This window comes from Vidua macroura, chromosome 17 (assembly GCF_024509145.1).
Source record: "Vidua macroura isolate BioBank_ID:100142 chromosome 17, ASM2450914v1, whole genome shotgun sequence".
In the NCBI taxonomy this organism is placed as follows: Eukaryota; Metazoa; Chordata; class Aves; order Passeriformes; family Viduidae; genus Vidua; species Vidua macroura.
In genome coordinates, this window is record NC_071587.1 from 8,343,649 (window position 1) to 8,363,717 (window position 20,069).

At 50.0% G+C, this 20,069-nt stretch overlaps 1 protein-coding gene and 1 long non-coding RNA gene across 5 annotated transcripts; one reads left to right on the top strand and one right to left on the bottom strand.

Annotated features, from left to right (window-relative positions):
- Positions 1-180: 180 nt before the first annotated feature.
- LOC128816035 (uncharacterized) lies at positions 181-4,897 on the bottom strand. The gene is made up of 3 exons (XR_008439775.1): positions 4,831-4,897; positions 3,153-3,791; positions 181-1,636 (listed from the first exon to the last, which is right to left on the bottom strand). It is a non-coding gene; the product is annotated as an uncharacterized LOC128816035 (long non-coding RNA).
- On the top strand, positions 4,132-11,543 carry TNFRSF6B (TNF receptor superfamily member 6b). 4 transcript variants are annotated; one of them, XM_053993283.1, is made up of 5 exons: positions 4,132-4,203; positions 4,910-4,986; positions 5,481-5,859; positions 7,997-8,191; positions 10,514-11,543. In XM_053993283.1, exons 2-5 carry the CDS (start codon positions 4,945-4,947, stop codon positions 10,789-10,791), a joined length of 894 nt encoding a protein of 297 aa, XP_053849258.1. In that variant the 5' UTR covers positions 4,132-4,203; positions 4,910-4,944; the 3' UTR covers positions 10,792-11,543. The 4 variants fall into 4 exon arrangements, with proteins under 4 accessions (XP_053849258.1, XP_053849260.1, XP_053849256.1 ...); XM_053993285.1 differs by lacking the exon at positions 4,132-4,203 and adding an exon at positions 4,231-4,278; XM_053993281.1 differs by lacking the exon at positions 4,132-4,203 and adding an exon at positions 4,342-4,481.
- Positions 11,544-20,069: the final 8,526 nt, after the last annotated feature.

Here is a 20,069-nt window from a genome sequence, read left to right on the forward strand (position 1 = left end):
TCTTCAAATCTCAGAGTTGCTGGCAGTGAAATGGGAACTTCTGTACTTGATTACATTTAACAAAGGCTTAGGCAGGAATTGAGGTCGTTCTGGGCTATCATCTATTCTGTCTTGTTTAAGTTTGTGGATGAATATTACCTTCTAGCCATGTATCTATTCAGTGCAGCAAAACAAGAATAAAAAATGCAGATGAAGTCCTGGATGTTTCAAATATAACTGGGGGGAAATGACAGAAAAGTGTTATGTAAACACAGGTGTGTTGTAAAAATTAACAGAAAAATATTTGGAGTGCGGCTGGGAGCAGTGAGCAGTAAAATGTCATTTTTTGGTGGGTAGTTCAGTGCCTGGTCTCCTGGGAAGGTCTCTCCCAGGAAGCTGCAGCTGACTGTTTGTGCCACTGGAGGGAAGCCACAGCACAGCCATGAGCGTGTCAGGGATGGTGGCCCCAGGGCTCAGGTCGGGTTTGCCGATGGGAATTACCTGCCCTGGGCTGCAAAAATGCTGCCAGATCCAGCAAGGCAGAAGGAAATACTTGAAAATCATTGTGGGGTTGAATCACCTCACATGCTTGGAAAGAGGTTGGCTGGGACAAGTATTATGATGCTGTTTTTTCCCCTCAGCTGAAGTAGTTTTAAAGCTGTGCCTTTTCCTGGAGTTATTTTAGTATGAGGACTCTTCCAGCCTGGGGATCCTCTGTTCTGAGACAGGGCAGAGAAACAATGCTGAGAGTATCTCAGTGCCTCCAAGAGATTCACAGAATGGTTGGGGTTGGAAAGGACTTCTGGAGATCACCCAGTCCAACCCCCCCTGCCAAGGAAGGGTCACCTGGAGCAGGGGACATGGGAATGCATCCAGGTGGGTTTGGAATGTCCAGAGAAGGAGACTCCACACCCTCCCTAGGCAGCTGTTCCAGTGCTCTGCCACCTCCATGGACAGCTATTCCCCATGCTAGGTGAAAATCCTTGAGTTTTAGTTTATGGCTATTGCTCCTTGTCCTATTGCTGAGCACCATAAAAAGAGTCTGGCACCCTTGGAGATATTTATGTGCATTGATGAGATCCCCTCTGAGCCTTCTCCAGACTAACCAGGCTCAGCTCTGTCTCATCAGAGGTGCTCCAGGCCCTTCATCATCTCATGGCCTCTGCTGGATCCTCCTCAGTAGCTCCTTGTCTTTTTTACGTTGAGGGGAAAACTTGCTGAGGGTTTTTCTCTCCCTTCACCCAGGACATTCTATCCCTTTGTCCAGGGGACTCCTCTTCATCTCTTACTCTTCAGCAGAAGGATTATCTTGCTGAAGAGGTTTACAGTCACTGCCCTTCACTAGGTGAACCCAGCCAGACAAGCTCTGAAACTCGCCACAGTCCCACCAGTCCATCTGCCAGTGCACATGGGTTTGGTTTGGGGTGGGTTTGGGTTTGGTCCTGATTTCTGGTGCAGTGGGAATTGCTCTGCAGTGGATCTGGGAATCCATCCTTGCTGTTGGTGGCTGGGGCAGGACAGGTGGATGCTAATGGGTCCTGGAGATGGGAGAACTGGATGAGCTTTGGGTACCTCTCAACCCAAACCCTGCTGTGGTTCTATGAGACCTTGAAGAAGAGGGTCCCCAGCAGTCAGGACTGTTCTGTCATCTGGAAACCTATTGAATTTATAAGAAGGAAAGACAGGGACAATTAATTATAAGGAACAGAAAGTGAGAAAACTGTTTCAGAAAACTCTGTATCAGTTTAGATGCTTAGAGGAATTTATGCAAATTACTTAATGCTTGGGGGGACAGAAACCTACCCTGGACACTCCTTGCTGATTTTCAGAAGCAAATGACACATGGCTGACAGATCATGAAGGAAGTAGATACTAATTTTTTGATTGCCCTTGCCTTGCAGTGCTATGACTAGACGTGGAACGTTGTGGTGTGTCATTGAACAAACCTTTCCTGCTGGCTTTTTCTCCCCCCAAAAAACTGAAAGGACTCACAAAAGGGACCAAAAGCTGCAAAGCAAAACGTTCCGTAAGGAAAAAGATGAGCCCTGTCTCTGGCTGGCAAAGTGGTTACAGATGGGAAGTGAGGGATTTCTTTGCTTAACAGAATTTTCTATGAATATAACAAGAAACCTTATTTTGCAAGAGTAGTTTTGGGAGGTGTTGCTGAACACCCTGGAGTGTGAAACTATGCCCTGTATGGAGAAGTGAAGTCAGAGCCATGGCAATGTGATGCTGAATTCCTTTTCCATGCTACCTCCACTGGTCAGTCAGTAGCGAGTTGTGTTGCTGCTTTCTGGTAATCAGGCAGTGACCTATAAACCCATTCTGGGAGGTTTGTTGGACCAACAAAAGAACAGACAGAAAAAGATTAATCAAAGGTGATTGTTCCACCAGATGTTGGAGTCTGAGGAAGTTGTCTGGGGAAGCCCTTTCTGTCCCATTAAGGTAGTTTTGCTCTCTAGGAGCATCCATCTGGCATGTTTTTGTCATTATCAAATTCACAACAAAAATAATTGTTGATGAGGCATCGCAGTGCAGCTAGGAGCTGTGGACTCGGAGTTTCCATCCCAGCAGGGGCATGGCTGGGACACAGGGACTGCCAGCAGGTGCCATTCAGGATGTAACCACCTGCTGTTGTTTCATACACCTTGTGGGTTCCATGTGAAATCCAGGGATGGAAAACTTAATTGTGTTTCTGCCTGTGGAGAAGGAAACGCTCTGTGGCTCCTGGGTGGTCAAGCCTCAGGCAGAGGAATCCCATTGAAACTCCCCAGGTGGGAGAGCCCAGAGCAGGGCTTTCTACTGGGTCCAATCAGGTGGTGAGTTTCACCCAAAAAAACCTGCCTCAGTATCAGGGCAGGGCTGGGAGATTAGCTGATTAATTACTGAGCTGGTGCACACTGACAAAGCAGCAGTACTTGGCTCAAGGATTATGTCAAAATGAGTTACAAATCATCATGATTACTTTGGACAGCCACAGGGGATCGAGATGAACGAGCAGTAAAATGAAAAACCACTTTAGAGTGGCCTGTGAAAATCAGCCCATCACCTGTTCTGTGTAAAGTGCAAATAAATACAGCCCAGACCCTGCTGTTGGACTGTAGTACTGACCCCCACCTCGGCTCTTGCTGGAGTCAGAGGATTTTCTTTAACCAAGGTGGGTGGAAACTGACCTTTCTGGAAGGAGCTTTGGATTCTTTCTGACCATTGGGGTTTCCTTCTCCTTCTGGGTAGTGGAGAACTGGGTTTGATTTTCTTGGTGAATGGTGTGTTGAGCTCTTGTAGGTCTGATCTTTAAGAGTGTTCAGAATAAAGTCCATGAGATTCTCCATCCGCAGCCCCAGTGGCTGAGAGCTGGAGGCAAGAGGCAGAAGGCAAATACAGAATTGTTAATTCTCTGTAGTGATCTGCAAGAGGAGCTGGCTGCTGACTCCTGAGCAGAAAAACCTCTACATCCTCTCAGGTCCTCACGGTGATTCCCTCATCCTTGCAGAGACTTGCATTTGCTTTTTAAGCATTTGCTCTGGTTTTGACTGTTCAGCAATGTCTGCTCAGAGGGAATCTGGTGAGACAGAGCAGGAAAATTGCAGGAGTCCCGTGACTTGAACGAGGCACTGGAACGCGTGGTCTGCCAAGGCTGTACCTGCAAGGCTGAGCTCAGTTTTCATTTGAATCCTTGGGGTCCAAGACTTAGGGCATTGTCACCTGTAAGGGATTTAAGTGCTGACCTCCTTAGCTGCGGGATGTTGTTGTGCCACAAAAGGTACCCGTGTTTAGTGTCACAGCTGGAGGTGCTGTCATCCTCGGTGCTCCTGAAAGGAGAGGGTTGAAGCTCGGAGCCGGCTTTAGGAATGCAGTGCCCAAGCGCTGACGATGGGGCTGTTTTGGCAGGGTCAGTGCCCTCGGAGGGGCAGTGGGATGGGGTCTGGTCCCGGAGCCCCTGGGCAGGGCCGGAGGGATGCTTCCCACAGCGCTGGTTTCACTGCCCGCAACCACAGCCAGAATCGGCCCCTCGGGGCTGCCTCTGACGGGGCAAACTCCCAGCGAGAGGCAGCTGCTGTTACTGGGAAGTTATTTGGCGCTTACAGCCGGGGAACAGAACGTTCGCTGGGGAATTTCCCTGCCTTTCCCCTTGCCAGAAAACGATTTCTCACCAACCCCCTGTAAAACTTACAGAGCTTTGAAAAACTATGCGAAACCCTCTCGCCCCCTTCCTCCACACAGGTAAACGAACTTCATTGCTCTGAAAGCTTCACTTGTAGAGGCAAATGCAGAAACGAGAGCGAAAGCGGCGCTCGGGTGAGGGAGGGCGCCGGGACGCGAAGGCGGAGCCGGTGCCGCCGCGGCACGGGATCGGGAAAGGCTCGGGGGACCGGGATGGAGTCGGGGGGGCCGGGATGGAGCAGCGATGTCACCTCCCCAAGAAGGGTCTTTCCCACGGGCCGGTCTATAAAGGCGCTGCGGCCGCGGGGAGCGGCGCGGTGCGGAGGTGCGAGGCAGAGGTGCGGTGAGCGGAGCCGGTCCCGAGGGATGGGATTGGGATGGGGATGGAAAGGAAGGGGAGGAAAAGGAGACCTTGGGTGCTTCCCCACCAACTCCTGCTCCCTTTCGGCTGCGGTAGGCTGGGGGTGGTTTCCCTCCCCCGAGCGATTCCACTGGCTCTGCGTGGGTGCGGGGGTGCCCAGAGCCTCCCACCCGCAGCCGCTATAAGGCTCTGCTCCTTCCCTGCGCTGGGGAGAGCCGGCATCTCCCTCGGAGGAAGGGCTGACTCGGAAGAAAGCAGGCGAGGAAACCCAGTCTTTCCCAACAGCCCTTCCTTATCAGCCCTTCCCCATCTCCCTCTGATTTTACCCTGGCCGGTTGGGTTGAACCTGTTGCTGCAGACAGGAGCTCCGGCCCAGCCCCTGAGGAACCCTCTCTGTCTCCCCAGGTTGCTGATCCCGGCGCTCGGAAGCCCTCGGAGCGATGCCATCCTGCCACGTGCCGAGTTTGAGGCATCCATCCAAGGTAATGGATCTTCTGCTTGTCAGGCTGGGCACGTGGGCTTTGGAAAGGAAAGGGAGAATCAACAAGCTCCGGGATTCAGTCCTATCCTGACCATCTGGGTTTCCAAAAAGTGTTAAAGGTGCTAGGGAGCATGCTTTGTATCTGCTAGTTTGGAAAACATCCCTTCTGCTTCTTGGTTTGCAAAGGTGTCTCTTACTGCAGTGGTGGGGAACTGACTGGGGTGAAAGAGGGGAATGTGCTGGAGCTGCTCCAAGTTGTGAATGAGGGAAGCTGGGTTCTGAATGCATCATAAATGGGTTTGGGAAGGATGCTCTGTCAGCTGGGATGGCAAAGGAGGGCAGCAGCTGGTGCTTGGGCTGGGAAGAGCACGGGGAAGGAGAGCAATTTCTTGTATCTACAACAATAACAAGTTCTGTAACCGCAGCAGCCGCGTTCGCTGCTCCCGCCTCTGCCTGAGGATGAGCTCAGGGCTCTTTGCGCTGTCTTTGCCGTAGTGGATTCTCCCGGCTCTCCTCCTTTTGCTGGCTGAGCTCGCCTGCGATGCCCAACCCACGTACCAGTGGAAGGATGCTGTGACGAGCGAGAGGATCACATGCCAGCAGTGCCCGCCGGGGACCTTCGTGGCACAGCACTGCTCCAAGGACAGACCCACGGTGTGCGAGCCCTGCCCGGATTTGCACTACACTCAGTACTGGAACTACCTGGAGAGGTGCCGCTACTGCAACGTCATCTGCGGGGAGAAGCAGGTGGAGGTGCAGCAGTGCAATGCCACGCACAACCGCGCCTGCCAGTGCCAGCAGGGCTACTACTCGAACATGGAGCTCTGCATCAGGCACTCCGAGTGTCCGCCGGGCTCCGGGGCTGTGAAGCCGGGTAAGTAACACGGGCACTGTGCATCCTCACACGGCTCTTGTCACGCCCCAAAATCTCCGCGGGAGATAAAAATCAAGGACAAATACAGCAGCCAAATACAGCAGCCAGTGCCTGTCCAGAGCCTGACCGACTCCCTTTTAGCTCTGGTACTGGCACAGTGCCATCCTTGCCGGCGTGCTCCTGCTTCTTTTCCAAGGAGGAATTTGGTTGGGCTTTCTCCCAGCTATCACTTTGAAAGCTTTTGAAATCCCCAGCAGCACACTTTGCCGGGCTGTGTCGCCCCCAGCTACCTGCCTCACCTGCCACAGCAGGCAGAGCCAGGCTGTGACTTGGCCATCCCTGGAGCAGCCACTGGCCCTGTTCCACGGGCAGGTGGGAAGGTCCAAGCTGCTCCTGACCATTCATCAGCTCCCTTCTCCTTACATAGGCAGCCCGGGAGCTGGGAATGCTGATTATCTGGGCTGAAGAAGGTGGCTGATGATGTAAGGGCAGGGTTGGGGAATGTGTGTAGCTCTGGGGCCAGTTTTGTGTTTTTCATTGAGCGGTTTGGAGAGGCAGTGTTGGAAACACACAGTGGACACACAGCCAGGTTCCTAATCCACAAAACCAGCTTTGTTTTGACTCCTGAGTCTGAGATTCCATCTCCTTGTGTGATCTAAGTCCCCAGGTATTTTAGGGGATTTATTGTCCTGCTGTTTCCCCAGTACAGATTTCTCTGGTCCTTTAATTGCTCCAAATGTGTGTAAACTCATCACTGAGGACCAGGCTCTGCCTGGAAACCACAGCAGGGGACAGCAAACCAGTGTGGGCAGCACCAGCAAACCCAGCAGTGTCTTGCTTCAGACTTTGAAGTGGGGAGGCTTTTGAAATATGGAGCCTTTTGAAGCATGGAGTCTTTTGAAGTCCTTCCATGTGTGGCATGGAAGAGCTCCAGGCTCACCAGCCAGAGGGAAAATTGTTGTCTTCAGCTGATGTTTATGATTGAGATTTGGGGTTTAATTTTCTATAGGACATGACAAAATACAGTAACACAGCAAAGGGGGAAGAAGATCTCCAAGCGTTACAGGGAAGCACTTTGAAATTAAACATGAAATTTGTCTGGAGGGTTGGCGTTAGGACTGAGGAGCCATGCAAGCAAGCTGGATATTTGAGAAGAAGCTGGGTTTTTTTGTTATTATTATTTATTTTTTGCAAATGGCTTCTTGTGTGGGGATGATTGCCCCCCAGCCCAGCCACCTGAACACCACAGCAAGGACTGAGTGTCCAGTGTGGTGGGCAGAGTCCTGGACCTGCCAGTGCTGGTGTCTGGCTGGGGAAGGTGTGGACTGGGGGCTGTAGGCAGAGTTTGCTGTTTGGGTTGGATGTAGGCTTTGATCCTTGTGCAATCCCCCATGGCAAATCTACTTCTTTGGGATTTCCCATTTGTAAAGAGTGGCTCAGATGCTGGGGGTTATGGCTGTGCCTCAGAATCACAGAATGGTCTGGGCTGGGAGGGACCTGAAAGATCAGACTCCTGGGAAAGCCTAAAGGTGGTGGCAACACATAGAAACTGCTTGTAATTTGATTTGTGAAGAGGAGGTGAAAGGGGTGGGAAATCTGCCCCCCAGCCCTTCCCTCTGCTCCCAGGGAACGGGAATGTTGCTCAGTGCAATCCTGCCCGTGTGGCATCAGCCCTGTGACACAAGGGAAGTGCTGGCCCGGAGCCAGGGGAGCAGTGACAGCGTGGCCAAGGACAGCTGAGCTTTCAGCTCCACAGAGACTTTTACTTTCACTTGGTCGGGAGCCTCTGGCTCTGGGGAAAAGGGCCCTGGGAACCGAAGGGCTGGTTTAGCAGCTCAGCCACCAGCCTGGCTGCTGGCTCCTGCCTGGGAGGTGGCCTTTTCACCTCACCCAGTAGATGAGATGTCCTCTGGTTGTCCTCTCATGTCTGTGGGCTGCTCACAATTTATCAGCACAGTGGGGAAGCACTGCTGTTTGCCCCACATGAGAACATGCAATTCCCAAGAGAGATGCTAGCAGTGATAATTTCCAAAACTTCACCTTCATGCTCAAACAGTGTCTGGCGTCATCCCCAGCTGCTGCCTCTGCTCCTGTGCCAGCTTGTCACCTGACAGTCCTGTTGTCTCCCCACGCACAGGTACCCCCTTCGAGGACACCCAGTGCCATGACTGCCCCTATGGCTTCTTCTCCTCCAACTCCAGCACCAATCCCTGCCAGCCACACCAGGACTGTGAGCAGCAAGGGAAGGTGATCAATGTGCAGGGCAACAAGTACCACGACACCCTCTGCACCTCCTGCAGACCGGGGAGAGGCAACAGCACAGAGGGAGCAGGTGAGCCACGGGCACAGCGTGCCAGCGCTGATGCTGCCAGGGTGAGGGCAAGCTTCCTCATTACTTTCTTCTACTTAGATGCAAATGAGGTGAAATGGCTTGTAAAAACATGGAGTGATCCATAATTAATAATAATTATGGCTAAAATAGTCTGTCTCCCTTCATCTCCGTCCAGTGTCAGTCCCATAGAACAAAGACAGGGTGCTGGACTTAAGCAACAGCCACTGCACAGTGAGAACAAAGAGCTGACAGTGAAATCCTGCTGGCTCTTACCAGGGACAACTGGGAGTGCGGGGACAGGGGATAGTTTTGGCAGCTGAGGCACCCAGCTTGGCTGCTGGCACAGCTCCTGCACTCCTTTTTCCTGGCTGCACCTCTTTTCTGGAAGCTTTTATGGCAGCCACATCTCGTGCAGGTTGGGTGGAGCAGAGCCCAAGGTTTGTTGGAGCTGGCGTGGGGTGGATTTTGACCCATCAGGTGTAAAAGTGGAGACGTGGTGTCAATCACGTCACCGTGATGGTGCAGACATAGTGCTGAGCCATGGCAGAGGGGGAAGCTTGGGCAGGAACAGCCAATGGGCACACATCAGAGAATCCCTGAATCCCAGCTTGGAAAGGATCTCAAGGACCACCTGGTTCAACCTGTCTTGGCAAAAGAACAGGGGAGAGGTGCAGGGCAGAGAAAAAGGCTCGGTTCCAAGGGTGCTTTGTAACATGCTCCCTCTCCAAGTTAGGGATTGAGAAAGGGACTGAAAAACCATCTCAAGGGCCCCCAAACCCATCCAAGGGCCTGATGCCAGTTGAGGTGAGGCTGGAAGTGTTTGGAACCACCTGCTCCACCCTAAGGATCCAGACATGGGAAACTGATTTCATGTGACTGGTCTGGATGGCAGTGTCCCTTCACCCTTATGCTTCCAGAAATATAATCAGTCATAAAGCCATAGAAGAGCACAAGCTAGGAGGGACTTTGAAAATTTATCTGGTCCAACCTTTAATGGGAAAATGAGCCTGGATGAGATTATCACACTGCCACGTCCTGAAAATCTGAAAAGCAATGAGGACCTCATCACATCCAGGGGAGGCTGTTCTGGAGTGAAAAAATGTCATTCTTTCATCAGGATGAAGGTTGGTAGAAAAGCTTTAATGAAACTCATGCACAGGGTGGTCAGGCACTGGAACAGACTCCCCAAGGAAGTGGTCATGGCCAAAGCTGTCAGGCATGTTGTAGGGGTTTTGGGTGGTCTGCACAGAGCCAGGACTTGGACTCAATGAACTTTGTGGGTCCCTTCCAACTCAGGACATCCCATGGCTCTAGAAGATTTTCCTCTGTGGCAAGGGAACGTGGAGGCTTCCCCCCGGGCAGCTCTCACCTTTCCGTGCTCTCCTGGCACCACCAGCGCAGCAATTTCTCCTTACAAAGCCTGACTCACACCATGAGTTCCCTGCCAGGAGTGTGATCCTGACACAGAGACCAGAAAGCTCTGTCACCAGTGGGATGCAGTCCCAGGGTGGGGGACAGCCAGTCAGAGCAGTGTCAGCAGCACGTGCGTCAGGCACCAGCCCCCACAGCCGGACCAGCCCTTTGCAGATATTTATAGAGGGAGGAGGCCCCAGCAATGGGAACTGAAGGTTTTTTTTAACTCCAGTTTATTATGATTCCTCTCAGGAAGCACACAGGGATCTGCTCATCATCAAGCCGAGCCTGCCGGAGAGGCAGAGCCTGAGCAACCCACCCACTATAACCAGTGAATCCGTTCCCAGTTTGCAATGGCATGAAACTGGGCTAATCTCTCCCTGATTGAGTAATCCTTTGGCCTTGACCTTTTTAAAATTCTTTCTGTTTTCATTCCTTATGCTGGATGCACTCCAGCAGCTTCCACCAGCTGGGACCGGATCTGTCCCATCCCAGCGCCCTGATTGGGTCTGTGCTTAGGGCTGGTCCTGTTACAAGGTTTACAGATCTGCAGGGGAAAACAGAAACTTGCAGGAGAAAGAATGTGTAAATACTTACTGCAATTGCTTCAGATTTGTCCGTGTTTTTCTTCTATTCCCTGATGGGGAGGAGCATGGAATAGGTACATTGACTTTCTACAGAACTTCTACACCTTGTTTTCCAACTGCCCCGTGCAGGGTGCATCACTGATAGGAAGTTCAGCCTCCCACTAGACCAGGTTGTTCCAACACCCATCCAACCTGGCCTTGAACACTTCCAGGCCTGGGGCATTCACCAGATCCCTGGGCAGATGTCCCACAGAGAGCCTTGGCAGGGCTCTGCTGTGCTGTCCCATGTCCCTTTAACCCCCGGGCTGTTTTCCCCCACCAGCTGCAGAAGATGACGACTGCGATCAAGCCATGATAGACTTTGTGGTGTATCAGAACATCCCCGTCAAGAAGCTGAAGCGCCTGCAGCAGATCCTGGAGCGCTCGCCGAAGAAGCAGACAGCATGGACCAAGGCAGCCATCCAGGAGAAATTCCGGGCTTTCCTCACTCACAAGAAGGAGGAGGACTCTGAAGTCACCAAGGAGCTGCTGGACGCACTGCGCATGGTCAAGCTCCACTCCATTGAGGAGAAGGTCCGCAAGCGCTTCCAGCTGGCCTGAGAGCATGAACCGGGCTTTTTGGGTGCTCTTTGTTTTGGTTTTTATCTTCTGAGGCTTCATTAATTTATTCATCTTTCCAAACATAACTTGAAAAGCAGCATGAGAGATGAGTGATGAAGTGGCATCGTGCCATGGCAGCTGTGTCACTGCTGATGGGATGGGATGGGATGGGATGGGAGGGGATGGGATGGGATGGGATGGGATAGGATAGGATAGGATAGGATAGGATAGGATAGGATAGGATAGGATAGGATAGGATAGGATAGGATAGGATAGGATAGGATAGGATAGAATAGAATGTGTGAGCAGCAGCTTCCCCTTGCCAGCAGCAGGGGCAGCTCCTGGGAGCTCACCAGGTGTTGGCCACTGATTTTCCAGCCCTCAGCAAGGATCAGTATTTTATCAGAATAAAAACCTGCATCCAGGGTCATTATTTCTGGGGAAGAACGTGGTCCCCTTTATAGAAAACTGTTTGGCTTTGTTTTAAACTGTGTAAGTTTGGGCTTGCTGGGGGGTTTAGTAATTTAACAGTATTTCCTACAGAGGAATTGCTTGCATTTTTTTGACATGCTATTGTTTGAGAAGAGAGTTTGCTGCTGAGGCACAGGAAGGGGGAGGATGCCCCAAACTCACTGGTACAGCTCGCTTGAAATTTATTTCTTAACTACCTGTTTTTATACCATGTGTGAAAGATGTTTTCTAAAGAAAGAAAGCAAAGAAGTTATTTTATCATACAACTCTCTGTCACCCAAGTCCTTTCCTAGTCTCATTTGGAGGTGGTGTTGGGAGTCCCAGACCATTGTACCTGACCCTGCTTACCCTTGTCTGTTTTTCCCACGTGCTTTTCCACATGTTGGCATCACTGCCTATGGCAGTGCACTGGAACAAGATGATCTTGGAAGATTCCTTCCAACCCAAACCATTCTGGGATTCTGTGATCACACACCCCCAGCCACCCCCTGCCCCCTGAGCCATGGTGAGGCTGTGTGCCAGCGGGATGCAGACAGTTTGCACTAGGATTTGTGGCCAGGGTGACACTCATGTCTCTTGGGTCAACCCAACCGTGTCCCCCTGAGCCCCAGCTCTGTCCCCAAACCTGACTGTGTGCTCAGGCAGCTAAAAGCTGGGCTTGAGGCAGTTGTGCTGACTGCAAGAGTTTTTTTTTTTAGACAGATGTTGCTTAGGGAAGTCAACAAGACTGAACCCCTCTGGCATTTTCCAGCCTGTAGCAATGATGATGCAGAGCTACATTTTATGCCGTGAATGAGTTTGACTTTTTATAGCTCTTTTTTTAGTAGAGCAGATGCCAGGAATTTAGAAGATTATCTTTTTCCCTGGCTTGGAGCTGTTTAAAGCTCTCTGAAGTGAGTGCTATGTGAAAGTGCCCCTGCACTTCCTCCATGCAAGGAAGCTGTGGGGGGAAGAAGGGAATTTTGCCCTTCCCTTGCTGCCCACAGACACATCTCAGGCTCTTCCTGCTGCAGTGACAAGTTAATCCATGGCAGTCTGGATGACAGGGGATGATCTCAAGGGGCAGTGCTTGCCTCTTCACTGCTCTAGAGCACAGGAGTCCCTGGATGTCTGCTCACACCTGCCTGGCACCACAGGTTTCAACTGAGGATCCCAGGCTTGAACTGGGATCCCAGACTTGCAAAGTCTCACCCCAGTTTTGGGCTCTGAGGATGAAGCAGCTCAGTGACCCTGGTGTTGTTCTGGGTCAGTTCAGCCAGGGAAGAAGAGAAGCAAATACCTGAAAAGCAGCTGAGGGGAGCACTCACCCCTCTGCGCTGAGCCTGGGCTGATCCTGGGAATCCCCTCAGTCCTGGCAATCTCCTTGAAGCTTCATCAAGACTGGCCTTGAAATCCTGCTAAGGAGCTTCACAGGGGACCAGAACTCCCCTTCTCAATGCTCAGTTTTTACCATGTCTGATCTCTGCCCTCCCAAGCTGCTTTATCCCAGTGGGATGCAGCCCAGTCTCTGAGTGTCACTTACTCCGAGTCCCTTGGCAGCAGCCAAGTGCCGCTGGCACTGTCTGAGAGCAGCCGGGGCAGGACGTGAGGAGGGTTTCCACTGGAGCAGTGTGAGAACTGAAGCACAGCTGCAGCACTTTGCTCCAAGGCAGAGTGCAAGGCAGGACACCCAGTGCTGATGGGTTGAAGGCTGGAGCAGCCGGAGCCTCCGGCGCTGGCTGCAGCTCCTTGAGGGATTCCCATCCTGCTGCACTGCAGTTATCCTGACTCAGCATGAAGGATTCAGAGTCCTTGGTCTGAAGGGGAACAGGAATGGAGAGCTGTTAGTGCAGGAACTGCCTCCCACACGGAATGAGGGTCCACCATGTCCAACCCTCCTCAGGGCACCATGTCTGGCCCCCTTGTGCCTTGGCAGGTTGCAGTGGGGACCACAGAACTCAGCTCAGTGAAGTAGGAGAGAGGGATTAAATAATGAGATGGCCCAGCCTGTGGCATCATTCCTGGCAGGGAATGATGCCCTGTGCCACCAGCAGCTCCCCAGCTTGGTGCCACCAGCCTGACTTGCTCTGCCAGGGTGCTCCTGAGCACCCACGTGTTGTTATCGTGTTCTGTTCAGGGGATTTGCAGCCTCTCCTCAGGTCTCCTCCCAACCCTGTTCCCCTCATTGCCAAGTTAGCTGGAATTTCTGCACAGGGAATTTTCTTCTCACGTGGGCTTGTAGGCAGGGTGACTGAGGAAGACCTTTCTGATAAATATTAACCTTTATAAGGGTGGCCAAACACCCTGGCACGTGAGTCCTGCTGGGCTTCCAGGAACCGGGCTTTGCTGGAAAAGCCAGGATGGGCACCACACAGTGAGCACTCTCAAACCACCTTGGCTTCATCACAAGGTATTTCACCTTTTCAGCTAATTGACATTAAGAGGATAAAAATCCCTTTTGGTTTCCCCTGAAGTTTCCAAAGCCCAGAGAGAGAAGAGGAAGAGTTGGCAGCATGAGCTTTTTCCTGATGCTTTAAGAGACTCTTTCCTCATAAACTGTGGCAGAGGAGAGCACGTGGTAACATCTAAAAGTAGATGCAGTGCTATCCCAGGGTGACTCAGATATTTAGTACTCAGATAATTTTCCAAATGCTACAAGCACTACATAAAAAGCCAAGCCCACACTGCTCTCCACGTCAGGCTTCTCCCTGCTGTTAAATGCTAAAACCCAGACAAAATCCCACAAAACCACTGCCTGGTTTAAAGTGCTAAGGTGGTGCCATGGGCTCCTTGGCCACCTATTACCACAGCCAGGTATGGCAATTACTCAGGCTGGTGGTGATGCCTGGAGCACTGGCAGCAGGAGCTGACGTGCTCCCAGCCTGCTCATTGCAGGAGCAGTTGGGACACGTCTCTCCTCATCCAAGGAGAGCACTGCAGGTTCTGCCCCAGTTGCAAAGTTTGGAATGAATCTGAGTGGAAGGAATCAGAGGGAGTTTTTCTAGTGTGGTCACACATAGCTGGCTCATGCCTGGGCCTCCAAGGGTAGAGAGCTAGGACTGATAGAGGAAACAAAGTGGGGGAAATTTTGAGGTGTGCAGAGAGATGTGAGGGGATGAAACCAGGGAAAATGCACAATTCATCTTGTTGAAACAGTCTGCAGCCTTCTTGGCCCTGAGGCTGCCACCTTGTCATCCACAAGATAGGTAAATTCACTCTCCTGCCTGCAGATTTTGGCACCCTCTCATGCAAGTTGCCCAGCAGCTGACAGTGGGCTGAGCCCTCCAGGCTCTGTGGGAGAGGACCCGGGCAGTGCTAACGCACACCAAACTTTTTTGCATTCTCCCATCACTATTCCAGAGGTGCAAATTTTATCTTATTTTGAAGCACACTTCCGTTTTCCTCCTGATGGTAGCATTTTCCCTTCTAGCTGTAAATCTGTGTGAGGTGTCTAGGCTGTCCCTGCTGAGACTCATCCCTCACAGCAGTTACCCAACAGTGGGACCAAATTTCCTGGCCAGAGTGGGACAGTGCCAGCCCTGCTGGAGAAGCAGAGGTGAGCCTGAGGAAGTCAATCCTGTCCTAGAGCAGGAACAGAGAGGGCTGAGATGTGCAGGGCAGCCCAGCCTGTGGGGCAGAGAACATGGATGTCGGGACATCTTTTCCCACAGGGTCTCACCTGATTCCCTGCCCTCATTTCTACCCCTCCTCAATTTATAATTTTTGCTCCTTTCTGTGTTCAGGGAGCTTCCTAAGTCTCCAAAAGCAAGCAAGAGAAGGCACAGCAGGTGACCTGGCCCAGATGGGGCCAGGGGGATATACGGGAACTGAGGGGTGAGGACCAGGGAGCCCCATGATGAGTTGGTGTCACTTTGGCCAGGTGAGGACTGCTGGTAAAGCAGTCCCTGGGGCGGGGGGGGGGGGTGTTATATGGAATTAATAGGATTTTGACAATGTTTGTGAAGTTTCTTGAGGCTTAGACCCAAAAATGGATTGAAGATTAACAAGTCACATTGTGAGCTTCACAAACCTGCAATCGAGTACAACTCAAATAGAAGTTACTGTTCAGACCTAACCTAACAGTCCCTTGCAGCTCAAACTGTTCTGTGATTCTATGAAATGGGATGATCTTCCCAGGTTCCACATTCCAAAGGTGTTGGGATGTCTTTGGAGTAATCACTTTCCAAAAAAGAAAAATTATTGCTGCCTGCTTCTGAGTAAGTTGAGAACAGATGACAGTACCTTTTATCACCATCTCCCAGAGTAAATTCAATTATTCAAAAGTATTTAGTGCTCAAGAAACTTCATACAATACTGTACTGTTCATACAATACTGTAGTGCTGAATCAACCATTTAAAAGGCAGCTAAGGAAGTACTAACATGGAATTGTCTTTTTCAACAAAAACTCGGATTTGGTTTCTTGTGGTAGTTACAGAGCACAATGGTACTACAGAGGTAGTTACAGACCACAGTGCTGTAGTTTTCACTTCTTCCTAGAGTTTGCTTCCAAGCAAGTGTTGGGACACCACTTGGCCTTCATAGGACAGCTTGGTTTTGCCCTGGGAGGTTTAAAGGGTCACTTACAGGGGCAGCACTGACCTTTGCTATCTGGTGACCAGTGACAGGACCTGAGAGAATGGCTGGAGCTGTGTCAAGGGAGGTTTAGGTTGGATTTTAGGAAAATATCTTTCTCCCAGAGGGTGGTTGGGCATTAGAACAGGCTCCCCAGAGCAGCAGTCACAGCCCAAAGCCTGAACCAGAGCTCAAAGACCATTTGGACAATGCCCTCAGGCACACAGTGGGATTTTGGTGTGTCCTGTGTGGGGCCAGGAGTTGGACTTGATGATCTTTGTGGGTCCTTCCCAACTCAGGATGCTCTGTGATTCTATTTGGTGATTCCATTGTTTGGCTCCCCTGACCTTGCTCACAAGGTACTTGGCTCTAATGATCAGGTCTGGGCACTGCCTCCTCTTAGCTGAAAATTTGAATGTATTAGTAAAGGTGCCCTTTAACTCAAAAGAGTTTTCTTGGTAACAAAGCCATGGCTACAACTACAATATCCATACACAACACTCTCCCTGTTGAGAACCATGAGCCCTTGACATGTCTGAGTCAAGGGGAGTCTTCCCTCAGTAACTCTTTGTTTACTTGAAAAACAATTATAATTACACAATGTTTAGGGAAAGAGGACTGGGTCAAAGTGACTAAGCAGTATTGGGGATCCCAGACCTCACAGTGCCATGTGGGTGTGGGGAGAACTGAGGTCTCTGTTGTGGTGTCCTTTGTCACTGCTCACCCAAGCATCACGCTGTGCCATCCAGTGCTCCAGGATCCTATGCTTGGTCTGAAGATGAAGGAGCCCCAGCAGTGTGGTGACTTAGCTGTACCATGAGAGTGGAGTTGGGAGACTTGATCGTTTTCCCATGGAAACACAAGGAATGACAACTTCCCAGCTACCGCTGTGAGGACACGAGCTCAGCAATGATCTGTTGGGTGGTCAGTGCTGCCGAGCCTCAGGTGTGTGGATTTCAGGGTGGTTTTGAGTGGGAAGTGTTAGGCACCAGCTAAAGAGTCCAGACTGGCTTCAGGGACTCGATCCAATGTGCTTGTTCAGCCTTGGCCAAATCATACAGATTCCTTGCTGCTGGTTTCTATTCCTGTCTCTCTCTACTTCCTTCTGTGATACTGCAGCTTAGCAGGTGATTTATTTGACTTCTTTTGATCTTCCGAGAAGCTGAGAGCCCTTTAGCTGGGAAACTTGGGAGATAAGAATAGGAGTGTACATTTCCCATTTCATGACTCTGAACCTGAAAGGAAAAATCAGCTTTGAGAATATCAACCCCAAGTTCTCCTTTCACAGAGTTTCATGTGTTGTGTGCTGTCATGTCATGGAGGAACAGCCTTGCCTGTGATTCAGCACCTCTTGTCTGCAGAGATCCCCTGCCCTTTGACACACCACATGTACTCACAGGGTACTTATTAGTCTTTCACAGCTTGTGGTGTGGGGTATCCCATGATCCTGCCTCTTCTCATGGCATGGAAATGAGCTGTCAAAATTTCCACCATGCTGAGGATGTGAGTACAGTCCTTGCTGTGTGGGATTGGTTGTTTTTGGTTTTTGTCCTTTCCAGGAGGCCACAGCTGCCTTTGCCCCCACTGTTGTCCCTGCAGGGCAAAGCCCTGTTGGTGGTCAGTACTGGGGGTTTCATGTGTAACTGCCAATATCTCAGTTAAAAATCAGTCTTGTTTTTGTCAGAGGAGCAAAATCTTTCAACAGGGCAGGATACACCCCAGTATGCCCCAGGTCCTCTTGTTCCCCTGACAGAAGAGCCCATCTGAAAGCCCTTGGTCACAAAACCCAGCAAAAGCTCAGCATGGAGTTGAACTCAATGATCCCTGTTGGCTGCTCACAACTCAGGATATTTAAGGATTCTCTGAAATACTGAGTTGCCCATATATTCCTTTGCCTGTTACTATTACAGGCAGTGAGGAGGTGCTGTGTCTAACACCAGCTTCTGAGAACAGCAAATTCCTTAATCCGCCTTATGACCGCCTTATAGAATGTTTTAATTCTTTGTGGGAGTCTGACTCAAGAAGGAAAAACTTCTCATTAAAATCTCCAATGAAATAGTATCAGGTTCTCTGAATTCTGAGAACTGGCAGAGGAATTCCTGGCTATGAACTGAACTGCCATGCAACAGAAACAACTCCAGAGGTTCCTGTTTCAGGAAAACACACTTAATTTTACAGTGAATTTAGTTTGCCCTCAGAGAAGTGCTTCTGGTATGTGCTGAATATAGATGGCTTCAGGCTACATGGGGTGAGAGGCTTGGGTTAGTTCCTCCAAATGTTTAGCATGAAATGTGTTCAGCTGAAGGATATATTCTTCAAATGATGAAGAATCATAAAATCCCAGAATTCCAGGTTGGGAGTGACCTCAAGGATCATCTAGTCCAACCTTTCTTGGCAAAACCATAGCCTAGACAAGATGGGCCAAGCACAAAAAGTTACTGTCACGAATTAGCAATGTCAGTGAGAATAGTACGTATTGGTCCAGAAGGGTTTTGTTTCAAGAAAAGGATCCTCTGTGCTCTGAAGTGAATGTATCCACTGCCTCATCTTCACAGCTACCTTGGGTAACACGTGGGAAAGGTGGGACTGCACAGCCTCAAGAGAGATGTGAGGAATGTGGTATTCAAGAGGACTCTCATAACAACCTAGGAATCTTGAAACTTCATTTAGCAGCAGCAGTTTTAAGGAAAAAGTGTAACCAAGAAGGAATGAGATTCCTGACTCCTGATTTTGTGTTTAACATTTAAGAATGTCAGGCAGAATTCCAGCACTGTGTAGTTAACTGCCAATGTTCCTCCTCTCCTTGCTTCCAGTCGACGAGCATCTCATTTATGAAAAACCTTTAGGTAATTTTTTTCCCCCAGTGCTATTACATACTGTGCTGTCCATGTTTTCTACATCTGATGTGTGTCATTTTCCATGAGGTCTGATTCTTTTTAGTACTAAGTTGTTGCTTTACCAGGAATTTTAAGCATCACTCCCTTCTGACGTAATGGGTGAAAGCTTGTGATCAGATACAAGTTGTGCAGATGAAGTTATTTGAGAGCAGACACTGCTGACTGCTGGGACTAGATCATCATGAAGGCAGTTTGGGAATACAAAAAGTTTGAGTGTGTGTAAAGAAATGAATGGAAAGCCCCCAGGAGTTGTTATGGAAGCTGGTTTTACCAGAGGACCAGAGAAACAACTCCCTTAGGGATTGCAGAAGCACAAAGAACAAAACCCAAGGGCAAAGTTTCAGGAAATGCCTGAGACCAGGTAAACAATAACTGGTGTTATCCACCAGGAATGTTTCACATGGGATTTCCAGGTGGCATAAAATTCCAGTGTAAAAAGCACCTGCTCCAGTTTTTTCTAGCATCCATTGTAAGAGCTCAGCAGAGGGGAAAGGCTCTTGGCACCTCATCACTCCCCCTTATCTCTACGGAGAGAAATGTGAGGCAAATTTGAGTAGAAAACTGCACCAGAAGGGAATTTTGCCCTGTCTGCAGGGCAGGGATAATTCAGCCTGTCTTCATTAATTGTTCAAATTGGTTTTGGGAAATCTATAGACAAATACTTAGGAGTCTGAAAAGAGCCCCAAAGGTGAAGGCAAACTGAGCCTGTGGTGCTGCTTTGGGCAAAAGCTGAGGAGCAGCAGCAGAGCTGGACATGGAGGCAGGATTCACTGTCCTTCATGTGTGGACATTGCTGGTTGTGGCTGCCAGGAATTACAATCCACATTAATCAGATTCTTTGATTTAAGGGGTATTTGTCAAGTGCGGTGACAGTACCACTCTGCCTTTCTCTATAAGTTCTCTCCTTGGCACAATTTGCCAGGAGAGATATCCCAGGATACTGTTAAAAATCCAGTGAAATACATAGATCAACTCAGAACCCTCCAAAAGTACTTTAAGGGAGGTTTCTAGCTGAGCCTTACATTTCCAAACAGAGTTAGTTAATCAAGAACATGTCTGGAAATCATGACTAACTCAACAATCTCATACACAGCTAAAACATCACTGCTGAAGAGACTCATTCAAGATTGTGATCTGTATTGTATCAGCAGATCCTTTCCCTCAACAAACTGCTGGATTTGCAGGCTGTGTCAGCAGTACACAAGCAGGATGGAAAGGAAGAAGAGACTAAAAATAGCTCAGTTAGCAAAAAGCCATCCTACAGCACTGGATATTAAGTCCACTTCTTGATGATGGCTTGATTTCAGTTTATGAGAGTCAAAGGATGGCCAGGGGCACAGACTCTAAGGAGCCTCTGT

What these genes read in the sequence shown, in the direction of transcription:
- TNFRSF6B (XM_053993283.1), top strand. Translation starts at nt 4,945, where the DNA reads ATGCCATCCTGCCACGTGCCGAGTTTGAGGCATCCATCCAAG. An exon ending in GTTTGAGGCATCCATCCAAG is followed by an intron (nt 4,987 to 5,480) that starts GTAATGGATCTT and finishes TCTTTGCCGTAG; the next exon opens with TGGATTCTCCCGGCTCTCCT. An exon ending in CTCCGGGGCTGTGAAGCCGG is followed by an intron (nt 5,860 to 7,996) that starts GTAAGTAACACG and finishes CCCCACGCACAG; the next exon opens with GTACCCCCTTCGAGGACACC.